Consider the following 21,665-nt stretch of genomic DNA (forward strand, 5'->3'; position numbering starts at 1 on the left):
TGCACTAATGTACCAATGTCCATTTGAAGTTGCACACTATTCTCCTCACACTTTACAATTTGTTCCCTCTGCACACCTTGAAGATGTCCCCTGCACACCAAGATGTGGTCCCCATTATATATTATAAGGAAAAGCTACAGTCCCAATTTCAACACCAGGAGAACTCCATAATAAACTCCATAATAATCTTCCAGTCCGGAAAATACCAATTAACCATGACTGACTGTTTCCTATGCCCCAGCCCATTTGTACCCATTTGTTATGGTTTCTTTCAGCGCAAACCTGTTGTTTTGAATTGTCAAATGCCTTTCGGAAGTCCATATATATGACGTGAACAGCCTTGCCCTCATCAGCTCAAAAAAGACCAGCAAGTTAGTTGGGCACAATCAACCTTTAACAAGTCAATGTTGACTCTTTTAAAGCAATCTTTCCCACGTGACTATTAACTTGATCTCAAATAATTATTTCTATAAGTTTCCCCATGGCCGAGGTTAAACTGGCTGATCTGTAATAGCTTTTTGAACAAGGGCGTGATGTTTGTAATTCTCCAATCCTATGGTACTAGTCCTGAGTTTAGGGAAGTTTGGTAGTGCCTCTGCAATTTCCACTCTCACTTCCTTCAATATACTTGGATGTATCTCATCCAGTTCCAGTCCCTCAATTTTAAGGGCTGTCAGCTAATCCAATGCCTCCTGCTTATCCATTTCTAACTTTTACCATGACGGAGTTTCCCCTTCTTTCACCACCACCTCAGCCATGCCTTTTGCCTCTATGTGTAAATTCAATCTTTGACCTTAACTGACTTTGTTTCTACTTTGGCCAAGCTTTTACTATTGATATGTTTGTTGAAAACTTTGGAATTTTCCTTAATATTAGATGTCAGTCTTTCACTTTGGTTTTGAAGTTTCTCTGCTTGGTTCTCAATTATATTCACTATGACACCTGTCATAAACATACTTTTCTTCTTTAACTGAATTTCTGTCTCCTTTTCATCCAGAAAGCTATGGATTTGTTTGTCCTACCTTTCCCTTTTGAGGGAACATAGCATGAAGTTCCCAAACCATCTCCTCTTTGAAGGTAGCCCAATGTTCAGTTACTGTTTTTCTTGCTAACCTTTGGTTCCAGTCTATCTGGCACAGTTCTTTTCTTGCCTAACTGAAATCACTTCTCTGCCATTTGATTATTCTTAATCTAGATTGACCAATGTCATTTTTACTGTCATCCCAAAATTTAGTGATCACTTGACATATTTGGCCCGCATCTTTCCATTAACCAGGTAGAAATAACACCTTTTCTGTTGGACTGGATGCATACTGCTGTGGGAAATTCTCCTGAACAAAATCGAGGAATGCTTGCCCATTGCTTGCACCTTTCTTATTCCTTAGCTCTAGCTAAATAGATTCTGCCCTTGAACACTGAAACATCCTTTTTCTGCAGTTCTGTAATATTTCCACACCCTTCCTGCATTTTTCCCTTTCCTTTTTTTTGCCTGAACACCTTGTAACCAGGAATATTTAACAACCAGATTTGTCCTTCATTAAGACAGGTCTCCATTACTGCCACACATCATAATCCTACAAAGCAATCTGTGCCAGTAATTAACCAATCTCAATAACTATACTCCAGGCAGATAGAAATACTTATCAGTATCAGGCACACAAAGTGATTATAATATATTCCAAATTTGGAATGCCTTTATCATTCAAGTGTACACTTTGGATTTATCTGTATCACATAACTGTAGAAATTCTGAAATTACTGTTGTGAAAATCACAACTATAAATAAAGTGATCAATCAGGGGAAAAATACTTAAAGAATTCAAAATTAAGTTCAGGTGGCTCCCAGTTTTAGAGACCTTAAACTTTTTGAAGAAAATGGATGGAGATTTTTTAAAAGAGCAAAGACATCTCACATAAATTTTCTAAATGTTTAAATGTTAACATTCTCAATAGTCTCAAAGCCTGTAATGGCTTTTCTCAAATATATATTGTTAATTAATATGATAAAAACAGCGAATTTATTAAAAGGTTAACAAGTATTTACTATGAAAAACAATATGCTAAATTCTAAAGCATTTGACTTCTAATTCATTTGTGGATAGATAATTTGAATTAAAAACTAGGCATTTTTGGCTAAGTAAGATAAAAAGAATGTAAATCACAATAAAAAATGCAGCTGCAAGCAAACCAATAATTTAAAATACACAAATGGTAATTGTGAACAACTTGTTTCATTTGCATATTAAAGAACAATGAGTCACAATTATTGGAAATGTTAACTATATCCATGAGCTATAATCATCAGAAAACTTTCCAATTCAGCTCCTAAGACTGAATAATGCAGTGTTTGTGAAGCTATTATTTATTAGATAGATTTTTTTTATTTGATGTGACCATAATGAACACCATTAATATAGTCCATTGACCTACAAAAATATTATTGTGTATGGATTTGAACCCCATTAGACACTCAGGAATTTGAAGCACTTGTCACATCTGCTGTATATCTATAAAGTGTTGCGCATCAACTGTCTGCATAACCTTTTACTCGACTGAGAACAAAACGATTCACATTTATTTCACGATAGACTATGAAGGAGCACTTCATACTTGTTGTGTTTCCACACGGAGACTTGGGTCACAGTGAACAATGTGCTCTATTTGGGCATGGTGCACCACAATAGACCTCTTGAGATTCATATTCAGACAGCTAAATGATTAGAATCATTTGAAATAATCCAATCTTATAGGGAGCTGAGGTTATGAAAAGGATTTCAACCCATAAATTGCAAATTACAAATATTACTTCAGAAATCTTAATTAAACTTTTGTTTAAAAGAGTCTCATCCAAACCATTAACAATCTTTCTCTTCCAAATGTTGATTAATTGATCCTAGATTTTGCTGCTTTATTTTCAGACAGTTTAGCAGTAATACCTTCTTATATTACGTCTTCTGTAAGACAGACTAAGTTGAACATACCTTGATACACAGAAACTGCTGGTTCTAATTAGTGATCACCTGCTAATTATTAAAATTTTGTACAGAAAATTTAATAGCGAATACTGTATGATCACAATTTTGCTTGGTTCTGTTATATGAGCAAAACCCAAATGGTAGCCTGGTGAAAGGAGTGGCACAAGAAAAAGTAAGCCTAGCCAGTAATTTATTACAATGACTACATTGATTATATTGATTACAATACAGAGTTCTAAGGCTCAGAATAAATATTTTAATGATGAGCTGTGGGAAACATCACCACAGTAATGGTGCTGGAACCACTACTTTTCATTATTTATATAAATGATTTGGATGTGAGCTTCAGAAGTATAGTTAGTAAGTTTGCAGATGACACTAAAGTTGGAGGTGCAGTGGACAGCGAAGAAGGTTACCTCAGATTAGACGAGGAGAAAGTGAGGACTGCAGATGCTGGAGACCAGAGTTGAAAAGTGTGATGCGGGAAAAGCGCAGCAGGCCAGGCAGCATCCGAGGAGCAGGAGAATCGCCATTTCGGGCATAAGGCCTTCTTCAGGAATAAGGCTGGTGTGCCAAGCAGGCGGATATAAAATGTGGGTGGGGGGGCACTGGGAATACAATAGGTGGAAGGAGCTGAGGGTGAGGGTGATAGGCCGGACAGGGGGTGGGGGCAGAGAGATCAGGAAGAAGATTGCAGTTCAAGAGGGCGGTGCTGAATCCATGGGTTGGGACTGAGGTAAGGTGGGAGGAGGGGAAATGAGGAAGCTGGAGAAATCTACATTCATCCTGTGTGGATGGAGGGTTCCTAGGCAGAAGATGAGGCACTCTTCCTCCAGGCGTCGTGTGGCCTGGGTCTGGCGATGGAGGCGGCCAAGGACCTGCATGTCCATGGCCGAGTGGGAGGGGGAGTTAAAGTGTTCAGCCATGGGGCAGTTGGGTTGGTAGGTGCGGGTGTCCCAGAGGTGTTCCCTGAAACATTCCACAAGTAGGCGGCCTGTCTCCCCAGTGTAGTGGAGACCACATCGGGTGCAGCGGATACAGTAAATGATGTGTGTGGAGGTGCAGGTGAATTTGCGATGGATATGGAAGGATCCATTGGGGCTTTGGAGGGAGGTGAGGGGGGAGGTGTGGGCGCAAGTTTTGCACTTCTTGCGGTTGCAGGGGAAGGTGCCGGGAGTGGAGATAGGGTTGGTGGGGGGTGTGGACCTGACGAGGGAGTCGTGGAAGGAGTGGTCTCTCCGGAACGCTGATAGGGGTGGGGAGGGAAATATATCCCTGGTGGTGGGGTCTGTTTGGAGGTGGCGGAACCTGACTGCCCCGGCCGACCCATTGTCTCAGCCTGCTCCTGCCCCACCGAACTCATCTCTGCATACTTCGACATTGTCCTGTCCCCCTTAGTCCGAGAACTCCCCACCTACGTTCAGGACACCACTCACGCCCTGCACCTCCTCCACGATTTTCGCTTCCCCGGCCCCCAACGCCTTATCTTCACAATGGACATCCAGTCCCTATACACTTCCATCCACCATCACCAAGGCCTCCAAGCCCCCCGCTTCTTCCTCTCCCGCCGACCCAACCAGTACCCTTCCAGTGACACCCTCCTTCGATTGACTGAACTGGTCCTCACTCTTAACAACTTCTCCTTCCAATCCTCCCACTTCCTGCAAACCAAAGGAGTAGCCATGGACACCCGCATGCCTGCCTCTTCGTCGGATATGTGGAACAGTCCATCTTCTGCAGCTACACTTGCACCATCCCCCACCTTTTCCTCCACTACATCGATGACGGTATTGGCGCTACCTCGTGCTCCCATGAGGAAGTTGAACAGTTCATCCACTTTACTAACACCTTCCACCCCGACCTCAAATTTACCTGGACCATCTCAGACTCCTCCCTCCCCTTCCTAGACCTCTCCATTTCTATCTCGGGCGACTGACTGAACACAGACATTTACTACAAACCGACCGACTCCCACAGCTACCTAGATTACACCTCCTCCCACCCTGCCCCCTGTAAAAACGCCATTCTATATTATCAATTCTTTCACCTCTGCTGTATCTGGTCCCGGGAGGACCAATTCCAATACCGAACAGCCCAAATGGCCTCCTTCTTCAAAGACCGCAATTTCCCCTCCGACGTGGTCGACGATGCTCTCCACCGCATCTCCTCCATTTCCCACACCTCCACCCTTGAACCCCGCCCCTCCAATCGCCACCAGGACAGATCCCCACTGGTCCACACCTTCCACCCCACCAACCACTGGATATATCATATCATCCTCCATCATTTCTGCCACCTCCAAACACACCCCACCACCAGGGATATATTTCCCTCCCCACCCCTATCGGTGTTCCAGAGAGACCACTCCCTCCGCGACTCCCTCGTCAGGTCCACACCCCCCACCAACCCAACCTCCACTCCCGGCACCTTCCCCTGCAACCGCAAGAAGTGCAAAACTTGCGCCCACACCTCCCCCCTCACCTCCCTCCAAGGCCCCAGTGGATCCTTCCATATCCGTCGCAAATTCACCTGCACCTCCACACGCATCATTTACTGTATCCGCTGCACCCGATGTTGTCTCCTCTACATTGGAGGGACATGCCGACTACTTGTGGAACGTTTCAGGGAACACCTCTGAGACACCCGCACCAACCAACCCAACCACCGCGTGGCTGAACACTTCAACTCCTCCTCCCACGCGGCCAAGGACATGCAGGTCCTTGGCCTCCTCCATCGCCAGACCCTGGCCACACGACGCGTGGAGGAAGAGCTCCTCATCTTCCGCCTAGGAGCCCTCCAACCACATGGGATGAATGTAGATTTCTCCAGCTTCCTCATTTCCCCTCCACCCACCTTATCGCATCCCAACCCCCGGATTCAGCACCGCCCTCTTGACCTGCAATTCTTCTTCCCGACCGCTCCGCCTGCACCCCCTCTCCGGCCTATCACCCTCACCCTCACCTCCTTCCACCTATCATATTCCCAGCACTCCTCCCCCAAATCCCACCCCCCCCACCTTTTATCTCAGCCCGCTTGGCACACCAGCCTCATTCCTGAAGAAGGCCTTATGCCCGAAATGTCGATTCTCCTGCTCCTCGGATGCTGCCTGGCCTGCTGCGCTTTTCCAGCACCACACTTTTCAACTCTGCCTCAGATTAGAGCTGGTTCTTGATCAGATGGGCCAATGGGCTGAGGAGTGGCAGAAGGAGTTTAATTTAGATAAATGCAAAGTATTGCATTTTGGGAAAGCAAATCTTAGCAGGACTTATACACTTAATGGTAAGGTCCGAGGGGGTGTTGCTGAACAAAGAGACCTTGGAGTGCAGGTTCATAGCTCTTTGATAGTAGAGTCGCAGGTAGCTAGGATAGTGAAGGAGGCGTTTGGCATGCTTTCCTTTATTGGTCAGAGTATTGACTACTGGAGTTGGGAGGTCATGTTGCAGCTGTACAGGACACTGGTTAGGCCATTTTTGGAGTATTGCGTGCAGTTCTGGTTTCCTTTCTATTAGAAGGATGCTGTGAAACTTGAATGGGTTCAGAAAACATTTACAAGGATGTTGCCAGGATTGGACGATTTGAGCTGTAGGGAGAGGTTAAATAGGCTGGGGATGTTTTCCCTGGAGCATCAGAGGCTGAGGGGTGACCTTATAGAGGTTTATAAAATCATGAGGGGCATGGATAAGGTAAATAGACTCCCTGGGGTGGGGGAGTCCAGGATTAGAGGGCATAGGTTTAGGGTGAGAGGGGAAAGATATAAAAGAGACCTACAGGGCAACTTTTTCACACACAGGGTGGTGCGGGGATGGAATGGGCTGCCAGAGGAAGTGGTGGAGGCTGGTAAAATTGCAACATTTAAAAGGCATTTGGATGGGTATATGAATAGGAAGGGTTTGGAGAGATATGGGCCAGGTGCTGGCGGTGGGGCTAGATGGGTTGGGAAATCTGATTGGTATGGATGAATTGGACCAAAGAGTCTATTTCCGTGCTGTACATCTCTGTGACTCTATGACTCTAATTCTCTTGGAGAAAAGCAAATAATACTATGGCTGACCAAATGAAATCAATTCAGATAAGATCAAATTAAAGTTTGGAATGCCATGCACTTTCCTCAAGTATATCCATGCAGCCTCTAAAGCACCTGACTTACCATTAATAAAATCTTTGTATCATGCAATTCTGCCAGAAGCCACACATATCCTGAAAAGCTATGAAGCAAAGGCATATAAAAAATAAAGGGATTAGGAGCAAGAGTAAGTCATTTGCAGTTTTGTATCTACTCCACCATTCAACACAATCATGGGTGATCTGGTCTCAATTATACTTTCCTGTCTGCTCTTGTAAATTTTAACTCACTTGTCAATTGAAAATTTATTCAACTCTGCCCTGAATAAATTCAATGCCTCTGCTACTTTCTTACAAAGGGAATTGCAAATACTAATGATCCTCTAACAGAAGACAACTTCTGTTAAATTTAGATCTCTTACTCTTCAACTATGTCCCATTATTCTAATCTCCCCTACATGAGAAAGTATCATCCCAGTATGCAGCTTAAGATGTTAAAAGTTTCAATAAGACCGTCTGTCATTCTTTTAAACTCTAATCTGTATAGGCCCACCTGTTCAACTTTATTCCATTCTACTTCCAATAGGCACAATCATTCCATTTGCTTTCAGAATCATTTACTGTACCTGCATAGCAGCTTTTTGTGATTTATGTCTTAGGATACCCAAAACCCTTGATACCATTGAGTTCTGTAATCTCTCTTCATTTAAGTAGTAAAGCATTGCTTTTCTATCTTTCCTGTTAAAATGAACAAATTTACATTCTGCCACACTTTTATTCATCTGTTAATATTTTGTCCACTTACTTAAACTACCCATATTCCTTTGCAAATGCTCTACCTCCTTTTGACAACTTAATTTGATGTATTTGACAAGCATAACTACCACACATTCAGATCCTTCAATGAAGTAATGTCATGGATTTTAAAAGCTGAAGCTGCAAGCACTGATTCCTTGGTACTCCACTAGCTACAGCTTTCCAATCTGAAAATAACTCATTTGTCTCTCCTCTGTTTCCTGATTGCTAACAAAACCTTTATCCACTAAATACCATACTCTTATCTTCTGTCATAACCTTTGATAAAGTACCTTCTCAAATGCCTTTTGCTTACTTATATAGGCTCCTCTTTATCCATTTTGTTTGTTAATTCCTGAAAGAATTCTAATGAATTAAGTAAACATGATTTCTTCTCACAAGGCCATATAAGAGGCAATCGTGTCCTAAGGATTTGTCTCCTTTTGTTCCAACAGCTTTCCAAGCACCTTTTCTGCTGATGACTATTAATTTAAATTCTTCCCTTCTATTCAGTTTCTGATTTTCAAGTATCTTTGCAAAGTTTTCGCAAGTCTTCTATAGTGCTGACAAGAGACAAAATAGCTGTTCAACACCACCATCTAGTTCTTCATTATCAAGCCCTCAGATCCACTCTCTTGAGGACCAGTGTTAGCTTTAATTACTCTTTTCCTCCTTAAAATATTTATATAAACTCTTAACATCTGTTTATCTATTACTAGAAAGCTTTCTCTCACATGCTTGATTATTTTTTTAGTCATTCTTTGCAGGTCTTTCAAAAATGACCCACCTTCTGATATACTATCTTCGCAAATTTGAACAGTGTTTCTTTGAATTTGATGCTACTTTTAACTTTCAGTTAGTTACAAATGGTATATTGATTTCAAAGAATTTTTCTTTCTCACTGGGCTAAATTTTTGCTTAGAATTAAGTATCTCCTCAAAACAGTGCTACTGTATATCTACACTCCTACATTTTAAACTTGCTTCCAGCTCTTTTGAACTAGTTTTCAACTATCTTAAGCTAGCTTTGTCTTCATATTATTCAGGCTTGAAATACTGGTCTCACACCCATACTTTTCTTCAAACTAAATGTGAAATTTGACTATGCTATGGTTATTTTAACATAGACTCTTCACCATGAATTTATTGATAAAAAACACATTGCTGATATCAAAGTCTGGATTAGTCTGCTTGTGGGTTGGCAATAGAACATATGACCCTTATGAATTGTCTAAAATACACTCTGTGAACTCATTTACCAGGATAGCTTTATCAATCAGTTTCATTCAATTTATATGTAGGTTAAAGTCATTCCTTACCCAATTTATTCATTTTGTTATATTCTGTCCTCCAGTGTAACTACTTCCACAAGTTACCTCTACAAATGACTTCTCATCTTTCCTATTTCTTATCTGCATCCAAAATGATTCTAAAGTTTTCTCATTTGAGCTAAGGTCATTTCTCACTAGTGCACTGATGTTAAAAGCTACCCCGCCAAATTTTCCGAGCTTCTGTTTGAAACACTTTCAATGTTCATGTCCCAGCCTTGGCCATCTCTGTAATGGCTGTCATGTTATACCTATTTATATTCTTTATTCTATATTCAATCACAGTTTGCTTGCTTGATGTCAAATTCTGTCTGATAAAAATAATCTAAGAATCTGAATCATTTATACATATGGCAGGAAGTAATGTTTGCTAGGGTACCAGGATAATGTTTTATTGATTAATATGTTTTCAGTCCAATAAGGAAAGAAACCAATTTGGACCTCACTCTGGGAAATCAAGTGAGGTAAGTGGGTTAAATTCAGTAGATCATCACTGACCTAACATTGACTGCGACATCATTTAAAGTAATTATGGAGAACATTTAATCAAAGCTAAGAATGTTAATTCGGAAAATCTGATTTGAGTGATTTAAGAAAGAATCTTGCACTACAGAATAAAACAGAAAGGGAGGGAATTCAGGGAAGAGACAATTCAGATGGGAATAGTCCATTAAAGAGAAAAGATATATGTTCCAAAGCTATTCTTTGAAATGAAATAAAAATTATGATGAAACAGAAAAGGTTTAAAACATGTATCGGGAGCAAAACTTAGTTAATAATGAGGAAAATTATGGCAAGTAGAAAAAAGCTGAAAAATGTTAATACGGGAGGCAAGGAAAGGTACAGTCTTGCATTAACTGACAATTTTGCATTAAATCTTAGAACAATTCATATATGTATAAGACAGGGCTTTGTAGTATTGGCAATGGAGGTTATCAGTAGCCTATTGTTGTATAGAACTGGCAGCAATTTGTGATGAACAATTTATGTATGCTGCTAAACATAAAACTCAAAGTTTTTGTTCATGATGCTCTCCTCCTCTAAAAAAGATAGCAAAAGTAGAGACAGCAATGAATTTGGCTTGGCAATAATATCACTGTAATAGTGTGAACCTTGGTTAATTATTCATTACAACAAAACTGTGTTCATTTAGGAATAACTGGATTTTACTGGACAGCACGGTGGCTCATTGGTTAGCACTGCTGCCTCTCAGCACCAGAGACCCGGGTTTGATTCCAGCCTTGGGTGACTATGTGTGTGGAGTCTGCACATTCTCCCTGTGTCTGCATGGGTTTCCTCTGGGTTCTTTGGTTTCCTCCCACAATCCAAAGATGTACAGATTAGATGAATTGGCTGTGCTAAATTGGTCACAGTGTTCAGCGATGTATAGGTTGGGTGATTAGTCAGGGATAAAAATAGGGTGGGGGAATGGGTCTGGTTGGGTTACTACTCAGAGGGTCGGTGTGGACTTGTTGGGCCGATTGGCCTGTTTCCACACTGTATGGATTCTATGATTCTATCCATGCAAACAATTCATCTATTTTCATGCAAATGCTATATGCACTCATTTAGAGCCATTAATTCTGTCATTGTTACACACCTTCAATCGCTGATCTTAGAGTTTGTTTTATTAATCTGCTCAGATAAATAATGATACCTCTTGAGCAACTGCATCACAAAAACCCTGTTATGTTTGTGAATACTTTTAATCAACCTGTTCAGACTTGTTATGACATACTGTCTGGCCCAGAGGGTTGATAGGGATACTATTCCTGTGTCACAAAAGCCATCTCTAGAGCAGGTGGATTTGAACCGAGATCTCCAGGTCCAGAGGTAGAGAAACTACCATAGTACCATAACAGCCCTGTTTCTCTCGTTTTGTGTACTGATGCATTCTTAAATTTGCTCATTTAGTCCCTTCCTGTCACAATCCAGTTATCATTACCAAAAACACCACCCTGCTCTATTACCTCATTATTTCCCTTTGATTTATCACACTTCCTCTTACACAATTCCTTCCTCCCACTATTTAGTTTAAAGCTGTCTTACTACACTTCAGCTCAAGAGTGTCATAATGGATAATAACACTCATGTTCCCCAGTAATGATGCCAATAGCTATGAATCAAAATTGAAGTTATTACACACTAGTCTTGGAAGCACACTCGTCTAACCTTATTTACATCATGCCATATTGCATAAGGATTAAATTCAATAAGTGATTAATAACTATCAGAATCAAAGACATCTTATAGGGTCCTTAGACCCTCATCGACAACTTAGCTGGATCATGCACTTTTAATTTCCATTGGACAAAATAATTGGGGGATAAATAACCACGTTAATGTGCTACATTGCAAAATGCAAAATCTCAAGATTACCTATCTGCTTGCAGGTCACGAAGGCTCATAACAGTAAACGGCAAAGAATAACCAGAGGCAAACAAATGGGTTTACCCGGGTTTGATTTCCGCCTCAGGCAACTGTCTGTGTGGGTTTCCTCTAGGTGCTCTGGTTTCCTCCCACAGTCCAAAGATGTGCAGTTAAGGTGAATTAGTCATGCTGAATTTCCCATAGTGTTAGGTGCATTTGTCAGGGGTAAATACAGGATAGGGGAATGGGTCTGGGTGGGTTACTCTTTGGTCGGCGTGGACTTGTTGGGCCAAATGGCCTGTTTCCACACTGTATTCTAAATGCCTTTGGTTTAATCAGGTGTCCACCCAGCACATTAAAGAACATGAAAACACCAAGGAAATAGCAGACAATGAAGCTAGGAAATTCCACTGAGCCCAGATGCACTATCATCATATTGTTCATATTTCAGTTGTCAAATCCAGTCATGGACATAGAGGTTTTAAAATCATGCAGGGCATAAATAGGATAAATAGTCAAGGTATTTTCCCTGGAGTGGGGGAGTTCATAACTAGAGGGCATAGGTTTAGGGTGAGAGGGGTAAGATTTAAAAGGGACCCAAGGGACCCATTTTCATGCAGAGGCTGATGCATGTATGAAATGAGTGCCAGAGGAAGTGATGGAGGTTGGTACAATTAGCAACATTTAAAAGACATCTGCATGGGTATACGAATAGGAAGAGTTCAGAGAAATATGGGCCAAGTGCTGGCAAACGGGACTAGATTGATTTGGGATATTTGGTCAGCATCGACGAGTTGGACCAGAGTCTGTTTCCATGCTGTGCATTTCTAAGACACTATACATTCATTTAGAATCAGGAACAGTGCACCTAATAGGTACAAAACTAATGACTAATCAACATTAAGGATACATTTTGATTCTCTTCTTTTGTTTTTGCAGGCCCAGAAAAGTAATGAAATATTAGACAAGAGAAGACAAACTGAATATGAATAAAGTGGAACATCTTCCTATTTGTGTTCAGCATTACATTATGGATGACAGTCCTGTGATTATACAGATAGCATCTATTACCAAAATAGAACTGGGCAAGCTTGTTGTGCCATAATTCTAGATCATTAAATTTGACTTTTAATTTATTGGTCCTTCGGAAGAAATCATCAATCTTTATTATCTACATAAACAGAATTTTTTTCTCATACCATTACCTTAAATGGACCAAAGGAATTAAGATTGGAAAAGAGTATCAGCCATATTGCTGTCTGCTGACCAGTAATCCACGGTGTCCATGGCCAGAAATGCCTAGTAGATGATCAATCTCAATCTCCTCCAGAAATTCCCAGCATCACAGATGCCAGTCTTCAGTCAATACAATTCACTCCACATGATATCAACAAATGTTTGGAGGCACTGGAAACTGCAAAGACTATTGGCCCTGAAAACAATCTGGCAACAGTACTGAAGAATTGTGCTATAGAACTTGTCGCTCCCCGATCCAAGCCAATCTAGTACCCTGGCTCTCCCTCTACAGTGTGGAAAATTAACAATGTACATCTTGTACACAACAGCAGGATAAATCCAACTGGGTCAATTATCTCTACACTTGATCAATAAAGTGATGGAAGGTGTTATCAACAATGTTATCAAGCAGCACCTGCCAGAGCCACTCAGCTCGTGACCTCATTACATTCTTGATCCAGTCATCGATAAAAGATCTGAATTCCAAAGGTGAGGTGAGAGTGACAGCCATTGACATCAATCTGCATTTGACACAGTCAGGCATCAAGGAGCCTTAGCAAAACTGGAATCCATGGTAATTGGGGCAAACTCTCCATCAGTTGGAGTCATACCTGGCATATAGGAAGATGGCTGTAGTTTCTAGGGGTCAGTCATCTTAGTTCCAGGACATCTCTGCAGGTGTTCCTCAGGTCAGTGTTCTAGGCCTAACCATCTTCAGTTGCTTCAATGACCATCGCTCCATCATAAGGTTAGAACTGGCATGTTTGCTGATGATTGCATAATGTTCAGCATCATTCACAAGTCCTCAGATGGTGAAGTAGTCCATGTTCAAATGCAACAAGATCTGGACAGCCTTGGGTTGACAAGTGGCAAATCACATTTGTGCCACACAAATGCCAGATTATAACCACCTTCAATAAGAGACAGTCTAACCTTTGCCCCACAGAATTCAATGGTATTACCAGCACTGAATCCCTCACTATCAACATCCCGGCACTATCGTTGACCAGAAATTTAACTGGACTGGCCATACAAGTACAATGGCTACATCAGCAGGTCAGTGGCTAGGAATACTGCAGCGAGTAATTGACTCCCCAAAGCCTTTCCGCAATCTACAAGGCACAAACCACAAATGTGGTCGAATACTTCCCACTTACTTAGATGGGTGCAACACCAACAACACTCAACAGACTTGACAATGTTATGAATAAATCTGTCTGTTTTGATTGACATCACGTCTACAAGCAACTGCTCCTTTCTCCACTGATGCTCAGGAGCAGTAATGAGTATTGTCTACGAGATGCACTGCAAAAATTCATCAGAGATCCTTAGATAGCACCTTCCAATCTGAAAATTACTTCCATCAAGAAGAACAAGGTCAGCAGATACATGGGAACACCACCATATGCAAGTTTGCTCCCAGGTCACTCACCACTCTGACTTTGAATGTCCTTTCATCCTTCCTTCACTGTCACTGGATCAAAATCGTGGTATTCCCTCCTTTAAGTGCATTGTGGATCTATCTATTGCACATGGAAAACAATGGTTCAGGAAACCAGCTTACTACACCTTCTCAAGGGGAACTAGGGCCAGACAATAAATGCTAGCCAGCCAGTGATGCCCACCTCCCACAAATGAAAAAAAAATTGGTGAGAGCAGATTATAGAGCAGTGATGTGACCATCAAAAATCAATTAGCATGCCACACTGTGTCTAAACAATACAACCACGGGTTTGAGGAAATGAATCATCACATATCACTGATCAGAATTTTAAGAAGGTAGCAACTTAGACAAGATTGTAATGAGGAGAGAAACGCAGAAGAAAGCAGTGAGCTAAACATCAGTGTCCTGAACAAGATTTTGGTGATAGAAAAAGCAACTAATTGTACACAATGTCTGAACAAAATAATGAATGATGAATACAAAGTAAAAGGTGTGGAACTGTTTACACACTTAAGAAGATGTACACCCAGGCCAGGAATAAATGAGCGAAATTAAAGGTCTTTTGCTCTCAGCAAAGTGTGCTGACAAACTATGATAAACAAATCTGAAAGAACAAAGAGGAATATAGAATGTAAAAAGAATGCATTACTCCAATGTCTAAAATATGTGAGATGCTTGAATCCACAAGCAGCTAAGATATAGTGAGCTTGGATGCAAGCCAGAAGCATACAGAAACTAAGGGATAATATGTAAAGCTTTGCTGAAGGATGGCTTTCAGCAGGGAAATAAATTAGGTTAAATTGGCTGTATCTGTGTCATGTGGAATTATGATGAATGGCTAATTGAATGAGATAGCAAAGATCTATTATGCCAATGAAATGTGCCTAGCTTGAGTGAATACCTAGAATCATTGAAATTTACAGCACACAAGGAAAATAATCATGCCAGTGCTGACCCTCTGAAAGAGCAATTGTGGTTAGTCACAAATCCCCACTTTTAGTCTGCATCTCTCAGTTCCCTAGCCTCATATATGCTTGTCCAACTCCCTTTTAAAACTTTCCATGGAATCAACATTTTGCCACTTTTCCAGTAGATTAATCAAGAATCATGAAATCTTAAAAACATTCTTAAAAATAAAGGGTGGCATGGTGGCTCAGTGGTTAGCAGTGCTGCTCACAGCACCAGGGACCCTGGTTTGATTCCAGTCCAGGCGACTGTCTGTGTGGAGTTTGCACATTATCTCCATGTCTACATGGTTTCCTCCAGGTGCTCCGGTTTTCTCCCAATCCAAAGATGTGCAGGTTAGGTGAATTGGCCATTCTAACTTAGCTATAGTGTTCAGGGATGTGTAGGTTAGGTGCATTAGTCAGGGGTAAAGGTAGGATAATAGGGCAGAGGAATGGGTCTGGGTGGGTTACTCCTTGGAGGGGCAGTGTGGACTTGTTGGGCCAAAGGGCCTGCTTCCACACTGTAGGGATTCTATGATGCTTATTTCCCCTCTATATATTTTTGCAATTAGCTTGAATCTACTGCAGGTTCTCCTGTTATTCAGCCCTCATCACAGTTTTTTCTCTATTCACATTATCAAAACTTTGCACCACCTTGAAATCTCCAAGAGGTAACCTTGTAACCTTCCCTGTTCAAGAACTGTTGGAACATTTTCAATCGCAGCTCATAATTGAAGAACCCTCATCCCTTGTAGCATCCTGAGAAATCTGGTCTGTATGTGTTCTCAGGCTTTTCTTGAAATTTGATGCACAGAAATGCCCACAATGTTGGAGTTGAGGCATAACTAATAATGTAGAAAAACAGAAGGAAATTTGAGAGTGGTTGCTTGAGGGAAAACAAAGTCTACATACATTTTCAAAATTAAGAATTACCTTATATTGTTATTGACTTTGTGTTCTGGTTCAATCTGTTCTTCATATTGCTCATCTTCCATATCCTCCAGACTGTCATAGAGATTCCATTCATCCTCCTCCCCATTATTTACATCATATTCAGTGTCTTCTAAAGTTACCATCTCTTCATTGTCCTGAATGCGATGCTGCAGTTCCAGTTGATATTCCCTTTCTTGAATTAAGCTGTCAGAATCAGACTCCAATGAGTCAAATAGCCTTAAGGGAAAATCCTCTCCTTCCTGTGGAAGTGGCCTTTCAGGTACCTCTTTCAGTTGGGTGCAAGCTCCAGGGTTCAGCAACTTCCTATTCTGTGTAGGACTTCTATTTTTCTCCATCGTTACGACATTCAAGATGTTAGAAAGGCCTTATTGATTATTCGTTGTGCAGGTTAAGTACTAGTTCACATGTGGAAACTGTATATGATGACTTGTATAAAGTAGAACTTTCTTGACTTCATTGAATGCACAGAAAATTCATGATCTACACGACATTACAGTCATATGGTTTATTTGTATTTGTACCACATTTGTTCAGAAGCTAAAAAGGAAAAAAAAAGTGTTAAAAATCATTGAAAAGAAAGCAAACTACAATGCAAGTTTTATACTTATTTAATGTGTTAGAAACTCTTAATTAAATACTTTACCAAACTTGACTTCAATAGATTGGATAACTTTAAATTTTAGCATGTTTCTCCATTTTGGACACAAGTGACCTACATTCTACATACAATGCCTTTTTTCATAATATTGAGCAGTGTAAAAATACCGAGTATGAAACACATGACAGTACATTTTTCAATCATACACCCCAATCTCTATAAATCCTGATGAAGTTCAAATCTAAAATGTTAATTTTTCTGTTCTCTTCTTTGTTAGCAACTAACATTTTGAATGTTCATATTTTTATGTCAACTATAATGGCTTCACTTTTAGTTCTTTGATTTACAAAATATCCATACATGCACTGAGAACTGATTCTGTTGTTTATGAGATGTAATTGAATCTAAAAAAACAACCTCTGATTAGAATTAAATATATTAAAATCCAATGACCAAATTATACTTCCCATCATTACTTTATGGGGAAAAGTTTCAGTTCAAAGTGACGCAAGCAGTGGACAACATCTCTACATTTTACATCCAATACTAATTACTCAACTATATTACAAATGAATGCACAGTAAGGTTCAGTACAGTCATAACAATTTATCTTTGCATCGATCTTAAAAACACCCCACTCATCAGTGCACCAGTACTATAGTACTTTCGTAAACACGTCATTCTTATAACCTCTGAATTAGACCGCTAATTTAATACTAATTCTTCCTAAAACATGCCATTATGAACTCAGTCAAAGCAATCCAAAACTCTGAATTTTGAAGAAGAGTCATATTGGACTCAAAATATTAATTCTGTTTCTCACTGCATAGATTCTGCCACTCCTGCTGAGCTTTCTAGCTTTTTCTTTTTTTCTCCCAAAATTCTTAGGGCTGTCAAGAGAAGATTTCAAATTCACGATGGATTTAAATCTAGGTCTTAACCTAATTTCCTCAAGCTTGCAAATTGCAAATTGCATAAATGATGCCAGCCCTCATGCAGTGTTACATTGTTTTGGTTAAGTTCAAAGTTACAACATGTTTCATTTTAAATTGCTTCTTCACCAACGTAACTGAAATGAGGAACTTGATGCTTGGGAATCAAAGTCACAAGCCCACAACCTATATCTACACTAAGTAGCTTGCATATGAGAAAGTGAGAAATGCAGATGCTGGAGTACTAGAGTTGAAAAATGTGGTGCTGGAAAAACACAGCAAGCCAGGCAGCATCGAAGGAGAAGGAGAATCGACGTTTCGGGCAATAGCTTGCATACCCACTATTGAAACAACTCTCAGCAATACAGGGATACAGGGATATAATGACTGCCAGGTCAGTAGGTCCTCCTGTATTGTGTAAAATAATGTTTTAGACTAGAAACTTGCATGTCTTAGTTAATTAAACTCCCCCAGGAAATGTTGTTCCAGACTCCAAATATTGGAATGCATTCAGTGAGGTATTTACATCTAATGTTAGTGGAATGGATACTAGTCCATTATATAAAGCAATTCTAAGTATATTAAGGGCAAAACGGTAACTAGGGAGAAAATTGGACTCATTAAAGGCTAATGTGGCGAACCACGGATGGATGAAATTCTAAGTGAATAATTCACATCAGTATTTACCATGGAGAAGGACATATTCGGGGAAATAAATACCGACATCTTAAAAAGAATTCACATTAGAGAAGAGGTGGTGTGGGAGATCTTAAAACGTATAAAGTTAAATAAATCCCGAAAACCTGATCAGATGTTTCCCAGAACTTTGAGGGAAGCTAGGTAACATTGCTGGGTCCCTTGCTTAGATATTTGTATCACTGACAGCCAAGGGTGAGGTGTCAGGAGATTGAAGGTTGGCTAATGTGGCGCCATTATTTCAGAAAAGCTGTAACGAAAAGCCAGGGAACTACAGATCGATGAGCCTTACATCAGTGGCACGTACATTGTTGGAAGCAATTCTGAGGGACAGGATTTACATGCATTTGGAAAGGCAAGGTACAGACAGACATTTCTGTGGCCAGCAGCAAAAAATCAGAATGGTATGTTGCTTCCCTAGTCCCAGGATCAAGGATGTCTTTGAGAGGGTGCAGATGTTTTCAAGGAGGAGAGGGGCCAGCAGGAGGGTCATTGTCCACGTTGGAACCAACGACATAGCAAGGGGAAAAAGGTAGAGATTCTGAAAGGAGCTGACAGAGAGTTAGGCAGGAAGTTAAAAAGGAGGTCCTCGAGAGTAGTAAGATCTGGATTACTCCCAGTGCTACAAGCTAGTGAGGGCAGGAATAGGAAGATAGAGCAGATGAATGCATGGCTGAGGAGCTGGTGTATAGGAGAAGGATTCACATTTTTGGATCATTGGAATCTCTCTTGGGGTAGAAGTGACTGTACAAGAAGGACGGATTGCACCTGAATTGGAAGGGGACTAAAATACTGGCAGAGAGATTTGTTAGAGCTGCTCGGGAGGCTTTAATTAGCAATGTGAGGGGGTTGGACCCGGGGGATAGTGAGGAAAGAGATCAATCTGAGATTAGTACAGCTGAGAATAGAAGCAATTAAAACAGTCAGGGCAGGCAGGGACAAAGCAGAGAACAAGGTAAGACTGATAAACTAAATTGTATTTATTTCAATGCAAGGGGCCTAACAGGGAAGGCAGATGACTTCAGAGCATAGTTAGGAACATGAAACTGGGATATCATAGCAATTACAGACACATAGCTCAGGGATGGACAGGATTGGCAGCTTAATGTTCCAGGATACAAATGCTACAGGAAGGATGGGGGGGTTGGCGTTTTTTATAAGGGATAGCATTATAGCTGTACTGAGGGAGGATATTCCTAGAAATACATCCAGGAAGTTATTTGGGTGGAACTGAGAAATAAGAAAGGGGTGATTACCTTATTGGGATTGTATTATAGACCCCCTAATAGAGGAAAATTGAGAAACAAATTTGTAAGGAGATCTCAGTGATCTCAGTTATCTGCAAGAATAATAGGGTGGTTATGATAGGGGATTTTAATTTTCCAAACATAGACTTGGACAGCCATAGGATTAAGGGTTTAGATGGAGAAGAATTTGTTAAGTGTGTACGATAAAATTTTCTGATTCAGTATGTGGATGTTCCTACTGGAGAAGGTGCAAAACTTGACCTACTCTTGGGAAATAAGGCAGGGCAGGTGTCTGAGGTTCAGTGGGGGAGCACTTTGGAGCCAGTGACAATAATTCTATTAGTTTTAAATAGTGATGGAAAAAGATAGACCAGATCTAAAGGTTGAAGTTCTAAATTGGAGAAAGGCCAATTTTGATGGTATTAGGCAAGAACTTTCAAAAGCTGATTGGGGACAGATGTTCACAGGTAAAGGGCTGGAAAATGGGAAGCCTTCAGAAATGAGACAAGGAGAATCCAAGGAAAGTATATTTCCGTTAGGCTGAAAGGAAAGGCTGGAAGGGATAGGGAATGCTGGATGACTAAAGAAATTGAGGGTTTGGTTAAGAAAAAGAAGGAAGCATATGTTAGGTATAGACAGGATAGATCGAGTGAATCCTTAGAAGAGTATAAAGGCAGTAGGAGTATACTTAAGAGGGAAATCTGAAGGACAAAAAGGGGACATGAGATAGCTTTGGCAAATATAGTTAAGGAGAATCCAAAGGGTCTTTACAAATACATTAAGGACAAAAGGGTAACTAGGGAGAGAATAGATCCCCTCAAAGATCAGCAAGGCTGCCTTTGTGTGGAGCTGCAGGAGGTGGGGGATATACTAAACAAGTATTTTGCATCAGTATTTTCTGTGGAAAAGGACATGGAAGATACAGAATGTAGGAAAATAGATGGTGATATCTTGAAAAATGTCTATCCCACAGAAGAGGAAATGCTGGCTGTTTTGAAATGCTTAAAAGTGGATAAAACCCAAGGACCTGACCAGGTGCATCCTAGAAAATTTGTGGGAAGCTAGGGAAGTGATTGCTAGGCCTCTTGCTGAGATATTTGTATCTTCGATAGTCAGAGGTGAGGTGCCAGAAGACTGGAGGTTGGCTAATGTGGTGTCACTGTTTAAGAAAGGTGATAAGGACTAGCTAGGGAACTATAGACTGGTGAGCCTGATGTCAGTGGTGGGCAAGTTGTTGAAGGGAATCCTGGGGATTAGGATGTACATGTATTTGGAAAGGCAAGGACTGATTGGGGATAGTCAACATGGCTTTGTGCATGGGAAATCATGTCTCACAAAGTTCATTGAGTTTTTTGAAAAAGTAACAAAGAGGATTGATGAGGGCAGAACTATAGACATGATCTATATGGACTGCAGCAAGGTGTTGACAAAGTTCCCCATGGGAGACTGGTTAGCAAGGTTGGATCTCATGGAACACAGGGAGAACTAGCCATTTGGATACAGAAGTAGCTCAAAGGTAGAAGATAAAGGGTGGTGGTGGAGGGTTGTTTTTCAGACCGAAGGCCTGTGACCAGTGGAATTTTAGATTAGATTCCCTACAGTGTGGAAACAGGCCCTTCGGCCCAACAAATCCACACCGACCCTCCGAAGAGTAACCCACCCAGGCCCATCTCCCTCTGACTATTGCACTATGGGCAATTTAACATGGCCTATTCACCTGGCAACCTCTGGCAATTCATCTTTGTGTGCTGTGGGATGAGACCAGAGCACCCGGAGGAAACCCACGCAGACACGGGGAGAATGTGCAGTCGTTCGAGGCTGGAATCGAACCTGGGACCCTGGTGCTGTGAGGCAGCAGTGCTAACCACTGCGCAACGGTGCAGCCCCTAAGAGTCTGAGAATTAGGGCCAGACCATTCAGAAGAGATATTAGCAAGCCGTTCAAGGATTGGTGCTGGGTCCACTACTTTTCATCATTTATATAAATGATTCGGATATGAGCTTCAGAGTAAGTTAGTAAGTTTGCTGATGACACTAAAGTTGGAGGTGTAGTGGACAGTGAGGAAGGTTAACTCAGATTACA

At 41.0% G+C, this 21,665-nt stretch overlaps 1 protein-coding gene across 2 annotated transcripts in view; it reads right to left on the minus strand.

Moving 5' to 3' along the window:
• Positions 1-21,665, minus strand: part of jhy (junctional cadherin complex regulator) — a 98,690-nt gene that overhangs the window by 74,883 nt on the left and 2,142 nt on the right. For both annotated transcript variants that reach the window (XM_072593137.1, XM_072593136.1), the window contains exon 2: positions 16,090-16,647. In XM_072593137.1, coding sequence (XP_072449238.1) covers positions 16,090-16,445 — 356 coding nt within the window. In that variant the 5' untranslated portion in view covers positions 16,446-16,647. The remainder of the gene's footprint in view (positions 1-16,089; positions 16,648-21,665) is intronic.

This window comes from Chiloscyllium punctatum, chromosome 23 (assembly GCF_047496795.1).
Source record: "Chiloscyllium punctatum isolate Juve2018m chromosome 23, sChiPun1.3, whole genome shotgun sequence".
In the NCBI taxonomy this organism is placed as follows: domain Eukaryota; kingdom Metazoa; phylum Chordata; class Chondrichthyes; order Orectolobiformes; family Hemiscylliidae; genus Chiloscyllium; species Chiloscyllium punctatum.